The sequence below is a fragment of the Bison bison genome, unplaced genomic scaffold (assembly GCF_000754665.1).
Source record: "Bison bison bison isolate TAMUID 2011002044 unplaced genomic scaffold, Bison_UMD1.0 scf7180017864118, whole genome shotgun sequence".
In the NCBI taxonomy this organism is placed as follows: Eukaryota; Metazoa; Chordata; class Mammalia; order Artiodactyla; family Bovidae; genus Bison; species Bison bison.
The window spans coordinates 4,446,520-4,461,854 of record NW_011494690.1 but is presented as its reverse complement, the minus strand read 5'-3'; the positions used below and the strand labels follow the sequence as shown (position 1 = coordinate 4,461,854).

The 15,335-nt window shown below is 41.9% G+C and overlaps 1 protein-coding gene across 1 annotated transcript in view; it reads right to left on the bottom strand.

Annotated features, from left to right (window-relative positions):
* The window catches only part of FBN1 (fibrillin 1), a 268,138-nt gene extending 252,814 nt beyond the window's left edge, over nt 1–15,324 (bottom strand). Inside the window, exons 1-2 of the mRNA XM_010839558.1 lie at nt 15,178–15,324; nt 14,203–14,547 (exon numbers count right to left, since the gene is read on the bottom strand). Coding sequence (XP_010837860.1) covers nt 14,203–14,366 — 164 coding nt within the window. The 5' untranslated portion in view covers nt 14,367–14,547; nt 15,178–15,324. The remainder of the gene's footprint in view (nt 1–14,202; nt 14,548–15,177) is intronic.
* Between the last annotated feature and the right edge of the window lie 11 nt (nt 15,325–15,335).

Here is a 15,335-nt window from a genome sequence, read left to right as displayed (position 1 = left end):
GAGGAAGCCTGATATGTTTCCTGATTCTTCAATGGTGACAATGTTTCAAGGAGAGGCCCAAATGCAAATAAGCACCTGGATCAATCCAAGATTAAATTAGATCCTCTTGTCTAGAATTCGGCCAAATGTTCACCAACATAATGTCAGAACTGTTGACCAAAAAAAAGAAGGAAAACCTGACTTGCATATTCTTATAAGATTCTTGAAAGGCTTTCAAAAGTTTAAAAATAAAAGATTATTTTTTTATTTGAGGTTTATTTATTTCCTGGGAAATTAGCAGAGCAGACAAAGTACCTGGTATTTGTTTGTTTCTGCATTTTTGCTTTTTTATTAACTTTGGTTGTGTGATTTATCCCATGGGAATAAGAGATATTAGGTAATTTGAACATTTTTAACGACAAGCAGAAAAATAACTATTATCTGTTTAAACTATTCCTTATTTAAAGAAGTTTTTATTTTTATAGGCTGTGAATGAATATAAAGCAACCACAATTTCTTAGAGTTTATTGCCAATCAGTTAACTAGAGGTTAATGTGTAAGGGTGCAAGGGTATAGGAATTCTACCAAAGCTTCGCCTAAATTAAGATAAAGTATGTTTTGGCCCACTTTCCCAGATGTTCAATAGTTTAAGATCTCTCTTAAACTACTGAAAGCCAACTCTCGTTAAAATAAAAATGGGATCATTAAAGGCAAATGAAAAAACTACAAAGATTTTCAACTTCTCAAAAGAAATAGGGCACAGAAGAAAAACGACACATAAGAATCCCTTTGTACTGACTGAGCACTATGTTGCTGCAAGGCATGAAGCCAAAGGATGGGAACGCTCAGCCGGAAAGTGAAGGCAATGGCTCTTTTCAAGGGTGGACAACCTGAGTCAGTCCAGCCCCAGATCACGCAAGCGAGGCCTGTCCACCGGCGTCCAGAGAGAAGAGCAACGACTGATGAAATGAGTCCTGGGGTATGGGAATAATGTGGGAAGGAGAGGTTTCTTGGTCCAGAGCAGATGTGTTGTGTTTCACTCAGCATCTCTTCCTCCTTTTGCTACCCTAACTCCTCTTAGAAAAGAGGAAACCATTCCACACCCCTCAGTCCTGGCCAGCCCACTTGCCCCATTTCTTCGGCCACAGTGAGGGGCATGTGACAGGAGCAGTGCCAGAGTTCTCTCTGAGATCTGATGTGTGGAAGCTGGGAAAGAGTTTCTCTCTTTACCTGTGAGATCATGAGATAAAAGGCAGTATGACTTGGAATTACTGGTGGTCATCCTGTCTACCTGATCATAACCAAACTCTTACTCTGACAAGGCAATTAAAGCCCATTTCCAAAATACCCAAACAACCTAACCACAAAGAGTCCCAACTCTCCGGGTATCTCTTTGCAATACTGCCAATGAAAGTGGTTTTCAGACTAGTGCTTCCATTTCCTGAAATATAAATTCTTTTCACAAAGGTTCTTGGGGGGTGGCGGGGGGAAGGTTCCTCAGGAAGGAGACAAAGCCATTTGCCAGATCTGCCAGTAAAAAAATGCAAACTTTTTTGGAGGAATTGGCAGGGCGTGGGGGGCAATATTAATTATAAATAATCTGGGGGAAGGGAAAATTGAAAAATACAAATCTTATCTGCATGTCTCCTTTAGGTATATATAACCAGACCTTCCCTGGTGGCTCAGACAGTAAAGCATCTGTGCACAATGCGTGAGACCTGGGTTTGATTCCTGGGTCGGGAAGATCCACTGGAGAAGGCAATGGCACCCCACTCCAGTACTATTGCCTGGAAAATCCCATGGACAGAGGAGCCTGGTAGGCTACAGTCCATGGGGTCGCAAAGAGTCAGACACGACTGAGCAACTTCACTTTAACAAGACCTTCACAAACAAAGTAAATTTCCATTAAGATTATAATTTAAAAAATTTTGAAGTTCAAGTTTTCTTCCTATGTTTCTGAAAGTAATTATTTTCAAGATGAGAAAGTGGAGATTTTGATAGCCAGATAGCAATGATATTGTCTTGTATATATACAATTGTATATACTGTATACTGTAGATAAATCCATCAGGTATTATACTAGGAACTTGAAATGTATCCTCTCATTCAATCTTAGGAAACTCAGAGAGGTGAATATTACAACCTCATTTTACAAGTGAGGAAACTGAGGCTCAGCCAGGTCAAGCCACTTGTCTGAGATTCCTGCCTAGTAGGTGATGGAGCCAGAATCTGACCCCAGGCATGTCTGTATCCACACTTCCAAGCCTCCCTGAAAACACAGCCAACAGTTATTAGAGTTCATTGAAAATGACTCCTTGGTCCTTCAAATATAATCCCACAAGCAATACCACTCTACCCAGCTACCCACAACCAGGCTCAAATAGGAAGCAGTGTGAAGTAATTATAACGTATACCCCAGCCGCTGGCTCTGGGTTTTTATGACTGAACTGCCAAATCGCTCCTAGCCAACTCTTCAGGAAATGTGCAGACACTTTCTCAGATTCCAGCTAAAACATCAACTATGTGGCCCTGGGGAGGACAGAGCTCATAGGGTGGTAATGGGATATAAAATTTTCAAACTTGAGGTCAGTGGCCTCAACTCTGGGGTGTGAGGCAGCAGTAGTCCACGAAAGATTAAAAACCAGGCGTCGACTTGAAGGTTGCATCTCAAGTCCTTCCCTGAAAGGTACTTGTTCATGTTGCCTTGGACATTAACCCCAACAGTAAAGGGAGAAATATAGCTCACATGTAGTTCTGCCTAGAATCACTGGAAGAAGATAATAGTATCAACAGGCTTGAGACAGGGTGTTCATTCTGAGAATTCAGCATTAGGTCCAATTCAAACACAGCTGATGCTCAATAAATCGTTGTCACTTGGAGTAGGCAAGTGTTCTACAAAATTGGTGGGATAGATGATACAGAAGAATTTAAGATTGTTTTTTCTTCTTCACAGGCACACTTATTTCATGGAATCTAAATGTATAAACTGGTAGTGTAGATAGTTGAATCAAGATGAGTTACAAGATAAGAGTCTGAGCTTATAGACCTAGAATTGCCAGGGTTCATCCCAGGACTAATTGCTAATTATCAGTGTGCCTGTGGGGACGGGAGGATTACACCCATGAGACTCCCAGAGGAGCCTCCCATTTCTCTTTCTCCCATCCCCTTACTAGCAACCACCTCCCTTAAAAAGCCCCACCCCACTCAACCTCACCTAATCTGGAGGCTTTCACTGACAGCAGGGTAGGACTGGGGAGCTAAAACCCCAGTGCCCAGCCTGCCATAAAGGCTGCCCACAGACTGATCGCCCTGCCTAAGGCCAAATAAACAAGAACAGGAAAAATGTCCATGCCCACGCAATGCAGGCATTTTGCTCATTTGCAGTACAGTTGAGGACTTACAGATAACAGTCACCCTCTCTAGGGTATGAAAACAAACAAGAAGCATAATCTCCTACCCAACAATATCATTTTTCATTTGTGTCTACTCAGTCGTGTCTGACTCTCTGAAACCCCATAGGCTGTAGTCTGCCAGGTTCCTCTGTCCATGGGATTTTATAGGTGAGAATATTGAAGTGGGTTGTCATTCCCTTCTTCAGGGATCTTCCCAACCCAGAAATGGCAGGAGGATTCTTTACCACTAGCACCATCTGGGAAGCCCAACAACATACTTCTACTTAAATCCCCTCTGCTATGGTATGGCTATGCTTCCACACCTATGAAGTTAAGAAGAAAAAATTAGTACCCTGAACACTTTTAATGAAACTTCTCTGGGCCTCAGTTTAAGCATCTATAAATTTCTAAAGTTGGTCCCACTATAAATATTTTGTAATGTTTTTGTGAAGGTGGATGGCCTAACAATGGAGGAAAATCTGAATCGTGAAAAAAAAAATCTACAAATAAGAAGAGTCTTTAAAAGCTACTCAGCGAAGGTACCAACCTATTAAGGTCTGATTATATGATAGTATAAATTAGCAGTGAATGGGCAGCAGAAATGGCAGACAATGAACCATTATCTATGAGGCAAGGGAGATGTGCCGAGCAACATGGCACCATATATATAGGTTCGTAATAAATGATGGATTAACCTGCTTTTCCACTACATTCCTTTGAATGTTTTTACAGGAATGTTTTCTGACATCCAAGTATCTTTCTTTCGTGTCCTGACTCCCCTCCAAAAGCCCTCAGTCTCCTGAAGAGCCTGGTACCAGCGTTGCCAGGAGTCGTCATCAGGATCTGTTAGACGCCGGCACCTGCTCTGTCTAGCCCAGATCCACTGGGTGACGGAACTCCACTATAGAACTTTCTCTGAACTCTCTCCTCTGGCCTCCCTCAATCCTTCTCCTTCCCTCTCCTAACAAAAACATTATCCCTGGTTTTCTTTTTGGACACCCCAAGACCCTCAAGTAAAAAATGAACATTTTATTAAGAATTTCTTTTTCTTAATGTTTTAACCCTCATTTGATCTTTATCATCCCTATTTAGTACGTAGTTCAGCTTACAAAGTTACAAGAAAAAAAAAGAAGATGAGATGACAATGAAAGAGGAAAACGAGGGGAAAATTGTGATGAGAAAGAAGGCAAAGAGGAAGAGGATGGAGGCAAAGGAGAAGAAACAGAAAAACAAAACAAAAACCTGTCTGTCTCTGGAATACATTTCTTTATTAACAGAGATATTACTATGCTTCAGTTCAAAACCGCGAACTTGACAGCAGACATAATGAGTCCATAGGGCCGACATAAATCCTATGTCCCAACACCAACACCACAGAGTGCTTGTACTATATTTGGACTTAAATGTGTTTGGATACTTATATTTGAATGTAAGTATGACTGATGGTCTAGGAATTCACAACCCTTCAAAACACTGAACCAAATCACTTGTCTAATGGAGCAGTTCCCCCACTCTGGGCCTGCTTGCCGTCTGGAATACATCTTTGGCTGGGAATGGCAGAGATAGTGAATTTTCCTCTCTCCCTTCCCCTCAGAGGGGACTGAATAAATAGACTCAGTGATAACTTCAGCAACAACAACAAAAAAAAAGCACTTGAGAAAGTGGTAAAGTCACAGGAACTTAAGACCAGGATTTGACATAATAGAGTTTTGGATCCATAATCCAAACTTGACTGTATTCCTAATCCAATTTTATTCTATGAACAATGTAGCTATTCCATTAATGCAAAAAAATAAAAATAAAATAGAGTTCAGCTCACTATCATATCAGTTCTATTGACAACTGTACATCTATTTTTGTTTATTAATTATAATCCTAGATTCCAAAAAAAAAAGTGTTTCAGATATATAAAAGAGGGCTATTAACAGAAATTTAGAGTAAAATTCCATATAGAAGGAAGATAAAACATATCAGATACCTAAATTAACAAAATTAAGTGATTGTGCATTAAATTTGTCCTTGAGTTTCTTAGAGGCTAAAGGAAATAGGGTGGGGAGGGGGAATTAGGAGTTTCATAACTTGCCAGATTTTTAGGAACTATAGTCTTATTCCTGGGATTTGCAAATTCTTTAAATGCAGAAGTGTAGCCAAAGTAAGAGCAAAGCCCTTAACATTAATCTGAAAGCTCACAGAGATATATTATTTATGTAGCATTCTGAGGTCACAGTAAACAAAATACAAGGAAGCAACTGTGATGGGAAACTAAGTGAATCAGATCAAGTTAGAACTGAAACATTTGATTAGACTTCTCACAAACCTGCTGCCTCACTGTGGTAGCTACTCTCCAAAGATTGTGCCCCTTAATTCCTCCTCTCCCTGTAGACATAGGCTGCCCCTCGCCTCCATCAAGAGGCAGAGCTTATTAGTCCACGCCCTTGAATCTGAGCAAGGTCTGTGACTTGCATGGAATTTCAGACAAGACTGTCTGAAGAAAGTCTGGTAGCTTCCACTTTTGTTTTCTTGGTATCCTCAGCTGCCTTGTACAAAGTCTGGCGATGCTGCTGGATGGTCCACGGGGAAAGGGAGACAATCTGAGACTATATGGAGGAGAACCAAGAAACCCAGCCAACCCTGATAACATATGAACTCATTCAGGCCCTTCCAGCCAGCTTTTAGCCATTCATCTCAGTCTGTGGTCAACTGGTGGGGTTAAAACATGTGACCAGAGATGAAGAGGCTATTGTTCACCATCTAGCCCCAACAGACACTTAACCTGAACAAAATCTGGTAGCTGCACCTGGGGCTCAGTTTCCCCATTTGCAAAAACGCACTCAGTGGCCTATCCCCAGGGGCCGGCCGAGGCAGGAGATCACATAGGAGAGAGCTTTGAAATCTGGAAGGCTCCCAGCAGAGTCAGACAAGTCGCTCTTTGCTTCTTTTATCCCTTCCTCTGTCCATCCATTTAGCTCAACCACACCAAAGTAAACAGGACTGCAGGCACCAGTCCACAATCACAGAACCAGAAACACACGTGGAGAAGTCATCTTACTCATTTCAGACCCAACAGACATTGTGGGAAGCAGAGACAAGACTCCCCACTGCATCCTGTCCAAATTCCTGGCCTGCAGGATCATAAGAAATAATAAAATTGTTGTTGTTTTAAGCCACTAAGTTTGGGCAATTGGTTACGTAGCAATAACCAAAACACAAATAAAATAGCTTATTTCCTTATAGTAAAGAGACTAGGAATAACTCTCTCTTTAGTTTCTCATTAATAATGTTACAATGTTTTTACATGTAATGTTTCAATGTACATGGAGGTACATGTACATTGGAAGCTTCCTTGCCTTTGCCTCCCATAACCAAATGGTCAAGTACTGCTCATGTTGCCACTTGAGCCTCCTCATCACCACCACCACATCTCCCCGGCCACTGTGCTCTGACCATCATGCACTCTCACCAGGACTCCTATATTAGCCTTCCAAGTCCCCCTGCCTCTAGTCTCCTTACTCGCTATATCATATACCTTTTACACCTCGGCCAGAGTGGCCAAGATCTGATCATCTTGCCATCTTAGAATCCTGTATCACGTCGCCATCCTCAGCTTTCACAACAATCAGACAGTATAACACCATGTGTCCTTCAGTCCCTCTCCCACCCTGGCCCACAGACAGACATGCATGGTGGCTCACCGCACACTTCCAGGGGGCTCTACTTTCATAGCACACTTTGAACTGTGCCCGTGAGCTATGTAGCGCAAACCCTGCCCATTGTACTCAATGTCCCTCAATCACCAGAATATTATATACTTTTTGTTTCATGCCTTTTTCACTCAAATTTTTCCTTATTTCTCTCCTGTACTTCCTCCAAGCTCTAATATATATAATTTACCTTACCCAATTAGTCAATGAAAATTGGTCAACCATTCAAAAATTACCTATTGCATACTTAGTATGTGCCTGGTTTCTAGATATCCCTAGTGATAAAACAAACAAAAACTCAGCCTTCAATAAGTTTTCTGTCCTACTAAGGACTCATTTATCACACAGCCCAGAGATTAGCAAACTTTTTCTGTAAAGGGTGAAACAGCAAATAATTCCGTTTTGCCAAGCCCTACCATCTTTATCTCAACTACTCTCACTCTGCCAGTAAGTGTGCAAGCAGACATAGACAACACATAGACAAATGGGCATGGTTGTATTCAATACAATTTTATTTTCAAAACAGGCAGCACGTTCCATCGTTTGCTGGTTCCTGACAGTCATCCACTGCCAAGTCATTTCTGAATAAACCCATTCCCACAACGATACTTCGCTTGTCATGGGAGTGCGTCTGCCTTCAATAAACACTGAGCCTTTCTCCACAGCAATGGCGGAAGATTCTTGGGAAATGAAGGTATCACGAGTGCGGACGAAAGGAAGAAACTTATCAGGTATAGGGTTTATTGTAATTGAGAATCATCAAAACACAATGGTTAAGGAGCACTGACTAAGAAGCCAGATTTCCCAGCTCCATCTCTTACTAGTTTATGTCCCTGAAGGAATAACTAAAATCACTGAAAAACTGTATCCCTCAGTTTCCTCATCTGTTAAATGGACAAGTATGTATAATCTTCTTCATAAAGGATCTGTGTGTTGAATGAGTAATACATGAACAATGCAATAGTGAACAATATACCAGAGCTTGCTATTCTTTACCATTATTGCTGCAATTTAATGTAAAAAATTACACTATATTAATGACTCTGAGCTTATAGGCAACCAAGGTGAAAAATGAAATGAAAGAATTAGATAACTCATCATATTGATGAAAACTTAAGAGAGATACAAGTTTCCCCTGGAAAGAGAAACACCTCGTGCAAGTCTATCCTGAGAGAAGTTTCTCACATGGGACATGAGAGCAAGAGATTCTGAATGATGTCATGAGGAATGTCTTCAGTTCAGAACCATGGGCAATGCAGATGAAGGATGCCTGTGATGGTTACCTGACATCCTCAATAAAAGTCAAGATATAATACTAAAATGCATGTGCTATCCAGAGAATCCACAGTTCAGACATGCTATAAGCCCCTCTGTGTTTTATTAGTCTTTGCAGAAATATCAAAGCTTCCTGTTTGACAAAATATTATATTACTACATTATTAATTATACCTGGGATTTGTGAACTAGCATGAAGGAATATTAGGAATTTTAAGTGGAATTTTACCAATGTCTTAGTTCTGCATTTTTGTCCAGAGGAATGAAAACCAAAACCATAACTAAAATTAATGGAGAAAGAAAATTTAATATTAAGAATTTGTCTTTAAAACTTAACCTCTGCATACCTCAGCTCTCACAGCTGTAGAGGGAAGGTAATGAAAGGACTCGCCCTGTACAGATAGGGTGAGCACTGAATGTGCCGTCACATACAGAACACTGAGAACCATGCCTGGCACATAAAAGTCATCTTAACGTCACTACCCTGCTACAGATGTTGTTATTATTTACTTTCACTTCCTCCTAGACCCCATGCCTTTTCCTACTTTTCTGTTGCCTTCCAGTTTTTTTTAATGCATCTTATTCTCCTAGGAAATATTCAACCCCTCCAGTCTGTGGGCAGTATGTCTCCAGCATTTCACAAAGCTAAATTCAAGGTAGCACTCGATCAAGACTTTTTGAATTAATGAACTCTTTCAATCCCAGCTTCAACAAGTTAGTATTAAAATGCTCATTTCTTGCCACTGATGATTTTACAATCTAATAGGAAAGTCAACAAACTTAACAAACAAACTTAACAAACTTAAAATATCAAACTCCCATGTGTCTGCCATATAACTCAGCCCTCATAAGATTTTTTATTTCAGCTTTCTTTAAAAATTTTCATGAAACAAAATCCTGTTTCTAGAATAGGCCTATTTGTTGGGTTTCTAGACACAAAGAAATTGTTAATACAGTTTATTTCTATTTTAAGAAAACATCTTATTTTCACCTTGGAAATTAAGGCTAAAATTCACAAATTGGTTAGGCTTATTGTTTGGTTTATTGTAGGAAAAAGCAAACAAACTATGTCTGAGTATCCTAATACCAAGTTTTATGTCTCAAATGTTACAAAATGAATCCCAGAAATACTTTGTCTCCTGTCTTGTTTAAAATGTGGAATTGCTGAAACCTTTTATTTAAAAATCTCTCTCTTTTTTCATGGTGTCACAATACTTTGACTTAATCTACTTAATAAATCAAAGGACAAACCATACCACTGCAGGATTTTTGCCTCATATTTAGCTTTAGCCTATCTGACTTTGGATGAAGTCTTAAAGTCCTCTTTATAAAGTAAAATGGACTTTATAAAGTCTGCAGAATTTTTTCTGTGTGCCCTGTTAAAGTTCTTTATTTTAATAACAGATTTCTGTGTAATTAATCCCTCAGAGTTTGCTGTCACATAATCTATCCTGTGTATGAACGGTTCCACGTGTATTTTTTTGGTAATAAGACCCCTGGAAAAAAAATAAACAAATAAAGACCAAAGGAATCAGGCACAAGGGGACAAATTGTGTGAAATACAACCAGTCTTATACACTTATAAACCAGGCAATACAGATAAAAGTGCAATAATCCATCTTATCAGAGATTTGGGGAAAGGGGGTTTTACTCTCAAGAATTTTTTCCTTTGATGGGAAACTGTAATATTTCCTTATCTGGGAGCTAAAGCAATAAGGCAAACATAAATGGTGCATCAGTTCAGTTCAGTCGCTCAATCGTGTCCAACTCTTTGCAACCCCATGAATTGCAGCACGCCAAACCTCCCTGTCCATCACCAACTGCCAGAGATCACTCAAACTCATGTCCATCGAGTCAGTGATGCCATCCAGCCATCTCATCCTCTGTCATCCCCTTCTCCTCCTGCCCCCAATCCCTCCCAGGATCAGAGTCTTTTCCAGTGAGTCAACTCTTCACATCAGGTGGCCGAAGTAAAGGAGTTTCAGCTTTAGCATCAGTCCTTCCAAAGAACACCCAGGACTGATCTCCTTTAGGATGGACTGGTTGGACTATTGCTATTCAAGTAGAGCTATGTGTTTTTAAAATTAGATTGTCTCGCACTTTTTGCCTAATCACAGAAGTTAAGAATTTAGCTGAGAAAATTCTTGTGACCTGAAATTCAAACGATAAAGCTAGGATTTTATTATGTCTCATAAAGTCATTTCACACATGTTAAGCTGTGCCCAGGCAAACAAAAATTATTATACATTTATTACTTGAAAACGTTTTTAAAACTTGCAAAATCCTCATTTCAAAATAGAGAGAAATGCAATTTTTGCAGAGTGAATAGGGACCACACTCATTCCATAAAAAAATAAGGATTTCCTGTAAAAACAGAAATTGGCGATTTACTCTAAGAAAACACAGTGAAAGCTGGGAAGAAACTTGAGGATGCTTAAATTTCCACTGTGGAACAACTTCTGCTGCCCAGTGGGAAGAGAGGAAAAAAAAAAAAAAACACCTGCAACAGGATGGGAGGAGAGAAGGACAAGCTAGGACTACATACCCAAAGAGGGGAAAACCATGCAGGTCCCTAGGCAGGGACTCGAGGAAGCTGACAGGAAAGGACTACATATCCCAAGAAGAATACCCAGGCAAATTCTGCGGTCACCTGTCACATCAGAGAAGGACAAGAAGACAGTAACTTGTAGGAGAGCCCAGACAAATGGGTGGCAGACACTGATGAGCTTAAAGCACCTTTTAAATAGAGGAAATATTTAGTGAGGTGCTGAAAGTTGCTGCCACCAACTGGGCATCAGGCAGACTTGGGGATTTCAGATTACTTTCATTTCATAAACTGTACATCAAAATGGCAAATAGGTTTCACTGTAGTCAAAGAGGTTGATTTTGAAGCTGCTAATATTTCAACTAGCCAAAATAGGAGTTTTAAGCAATAACTGGAAAAATGGAACACACGACTGCTCTTCCTGATGATGTATACATCATCATGGTGTGGTTGTATACGCCACATGCATATGATGCATATGCATATGATGTATATGCATATGCATGTCATGCATATAATGTATACATATGCATGGCGTGGTTAAAGACTTATTCATGTGAGATTGTAATAGCAATAAGCAGAGAGAATACATTTTAAAAGCTATTCAAATTTAAGAACAGAGTCAGCATTCGTTTCAAACCTATGGGAAGACCTTTGATAAACAGCAATTATATTTTCCTTCATCAATTTATACTACACATAAATGCACATGGGCACCAACATGCAGGTAGAAGAATGTTGGTAACAGCAAAAACTTTAATATAATCTAAAGAGCCATCATTAGGAAACTGTTCCAGCCATATTACGGGATTCTGTACGCCAAGAGAACACATGAGGTAGATCCCTATGAGTTGATAGAAGGATGCAGTAAAGATATACAAAAGTAAGACAGGTTGGGAACAGTATGTATAGTACATTTCAGACATTAAAAAGGATATACACACATATCTAAGTGATTATATATATATATGAATATATTATATTTGTACATGTATTATGCTATTTCTAGAAAAATACATAAGAAAACAGTCTCTGAGAGGTAGGCAGGAAATATTTTAAATTGTATATCCTTTTAAAGTTTAATTTTTTACCTCAAATATGTATATATATATAATGCATACATTATATACATATAACATTATAAATAACAGAAGATTTATAAAAATAAAAACCTTTATATTATAAAGGTTCATTATTATAGTATATTAATATATAGTCATGCTACAAAGGTTAGTTATAATTATTTGCTAAATTTTTGATATATATGCAAAATCTCAACAACTACATACTAACTAAACACAGAGAAGTGTTTCTTTATAAACTTAAAAAAAATGTAAAACAGAAAAAACAAGTGTTGATGTGAGTAAAAGCATGGACATCCTGTGAAGCAACAAAGCAAGGCTTAGTTTCTGTTTTCACATTGAGTCAGTGCCTCCCGAGGAAACAGGCTGGTTGGTGATAGCCCAGAGAGATGAGACAAACGTCTGGCCAGGCCTAATGTCTCCCTGCAGACCTTCATCCACAGAATTAAACCCTCCACTTCCTATCTCTCCCTAGGAGCAATGCTGTCAAGCTTAGCTTCTAAGATAATATATATATATATATATATATAGCAGAAATATATTTTTTTAAGGAAAAATGCTAGACTAAATCAGGTCCTTTCGAGAATGGATGAAAATCAGAGTTTCAGTCCATTTACCGAACTTGCCACGGGCCATGCACACAGGGCAAAAAATATCTGCTGTCTGATCAGTATCAGGCTTAATATGATAAGCAAATTTCCTTTCCAACACTTGTTGGAATTCTTGATTTATTTTCCACAAAGACCAAGATGGGACTAAGTTAATCATAACTGTTTCCTGGGGTCAGAAAATCCTGCATATATCACCAAGGTCTAAGTGCTTAGCTCTGACCACTGTGTTGCCCCAGATCTGGACCAGCACTCAAAAACTCATCTGTTCAGTTTACTGGACTTTTTTCTTTCTGTACCTGGGCCATACAGACACAAATTTCACTACATACATATAATTAAAACAACCCATAACAAAAAAGAATATGTGAAAGGTTCAGCCACATATCCAAGTGGACACCATCATTTGATCATTCAGGGCCATGTGGTCAAACTGCATAACTACTCAAAAAAGAACAACAATGCTCCGTAGTGACTTAAATGGGAAGGAAGTCTAAAAAAGAGTGGATATATGTACACGTATAACTGATTCACCTTACTGTCCGACAGAACTGACACGACATTGTAAAACAACTATATCCCAATTAAACAATTAAAATTTTAAAAAAATATTTAAAAGAGCAACAAGTTAACAGAAACCTCTGTGTATTTACTCTCTGGATTCATTACAGAATCCTCCAAAGAGACAAAATGGGTCATTTACAATCCATCCTGCTGCTTCTATGGAGGCTTGAATTTAAACACTCTCAGAGATACTGCTCTTCCAATCTGAACAATTTTAAGGGAAGGGCACTCCCACCCTTCTTTGATTCAGGAAACTGACAATATTTATGCAGTCAACCTGCCTAATTTAAATACTTCCTGCTGAAACATTTTCTGTAATAGGGGCATAGGAGACTGGCGAAATGTTCAACTACATGTGGGTAACACACACACACACACACACACACACACACACACACGACTGGTTAAAAACACTCATTCAAAGCCTGCCACAGCAGCATTACTGCCCCCATGAAATAAGGAGCTTCTTAAAACGGCAAAACTAGTTCTCAGAAACACTTGCCCTGCTCTGCTTCCAGTGTAGACATCTAAAGGAAAAACTCAGTCCCTAATTTTAATAAGCGCAACTTCAAGGAGAACCAACTATTAGCTATGTGTCTCCTCTGAATGGCTGTCCTTGGAATTCCTTTCTTTCCTTGCTCCCCTACAAACAGAGCATCCACTAAGATGCCCACCATGCAATTGCTATCCCTACACACAACCGGAATTGGTATGAAGGGAAAGGATGGGCTGCCCCTCTTCTCAGTAGCAGCTCCTCCCCTTCTTCCTCAAAGAACCCTCCTCGCCTCCCCAAATCAGCCTCGACAATGGCCCAAGATTCCTTTTAGCCGTGACCTCTACTCTGGGGCAGAAATCCATAAAAAGTAGAAGCAAGGTGGTTTGGCCAGGAACTGCAGCGAGGACTAGGTAACCCTTGCATCTCTAAGGTGCTCCCAGGAAGTCTTAATAAGAATTCTTCTACTGTCGAGAATCGACCCTGTCAGTTCCTCTGGATCTTGATACTCGGGAAAAGAGGAAGGGGACACCCACACCAAAGCAGCTGGCCCGATCCATTACCCTTTAAGCGCGTCGTGTCCTCCGCCACCTCTTCTCTTGGCCCGGTTGGCTCTGGTTTCCTTCACGTTCCCAGCCTCCAAATTGGTATCCGCCCCATGGCTCGTGTAGGACGCTAAGAGCACGGTAAATCCCAGGGCGACCTCCAGCAGCCCCCCTCGCCGCATGATGCCGAGCGGCCGCGGGCTCCCGCCGCCTCTCGCCGCGCCCCGGGCTGTGTCCGCGGCCGCCGCTGCGCCCTGGAGCGCGCCGCGCCGCCGGGGTCCCGCTCTCCCGCCGCCCGTCCCCCGGGCCGGGCTCCTCCCGCCTTCTCCAGGCGCTGCTCCCACTTCGGGCGGCCCCTGCCAGCTGCAACAGACAAATCGCCGAGGCGGGGGGAGACATTCAGGGCATCAAGATGCTGAAGCCTCAGGGTCCCCATTCCCGAGCCCAACCCGCGCACCGCCTGCGCGTGGCGCAGTTACTTTGGGTAAGTGAAGACCGTTTGGTCCACAGCTGGCTGAAAAGCCCAGGCCCCCGGCGGCATCGGTTCCAGCCAACCCCTTGGCCTCCCGGGCGCCGCCTGAAAAAAGCGCTGCAAATGTCCCCATGTCCTGAGCAGATCTAAACCCCGGGACGAGCTCGCTGGGTGTATTTTTTACTAGCACGAATTGCGCGCAATGCGCGCTCTGACGCCCCAGCTCCCCAGTCTGTCCTCTCCGCCAAGCCGCCGGGCTGGAAGCCCGCCGCGCCATCCCCGGCCGGCTCCGGGCACTGCCACCACCCCTCTGCATCTGACGCCGAGCCCGGCACCAGGAGCCCCGGGCCAGGAAGCTGTCAGGCAGGGGAGGGCCAGCGCCAGCTCTGGACGTTCCGGGACAGCCCCTCACCCCAGTCCCTGTCTCTGCCCTCGGCGCGGCGCAAACGCAAAAGCCTCCGTGGCTGGAGCCCCAGCCGCGGCGGCCGCCCGATCCCTATGGGGACCCTGGCTGCACCCACTAGAGAAGCGGCGGATCCGGCTCCCAAGGCGGCGGCGGCGGCTGTTCCTCGGTCTTGGCCGCGGCAGCCGCTGCCCCACTCCACCCGCAGCTGTCCCAGCTGTGGCCGCCTGTCTGCCCGCGGCACCCACAGTCTCTGCCGCCCCCCCCGCGGGCCCC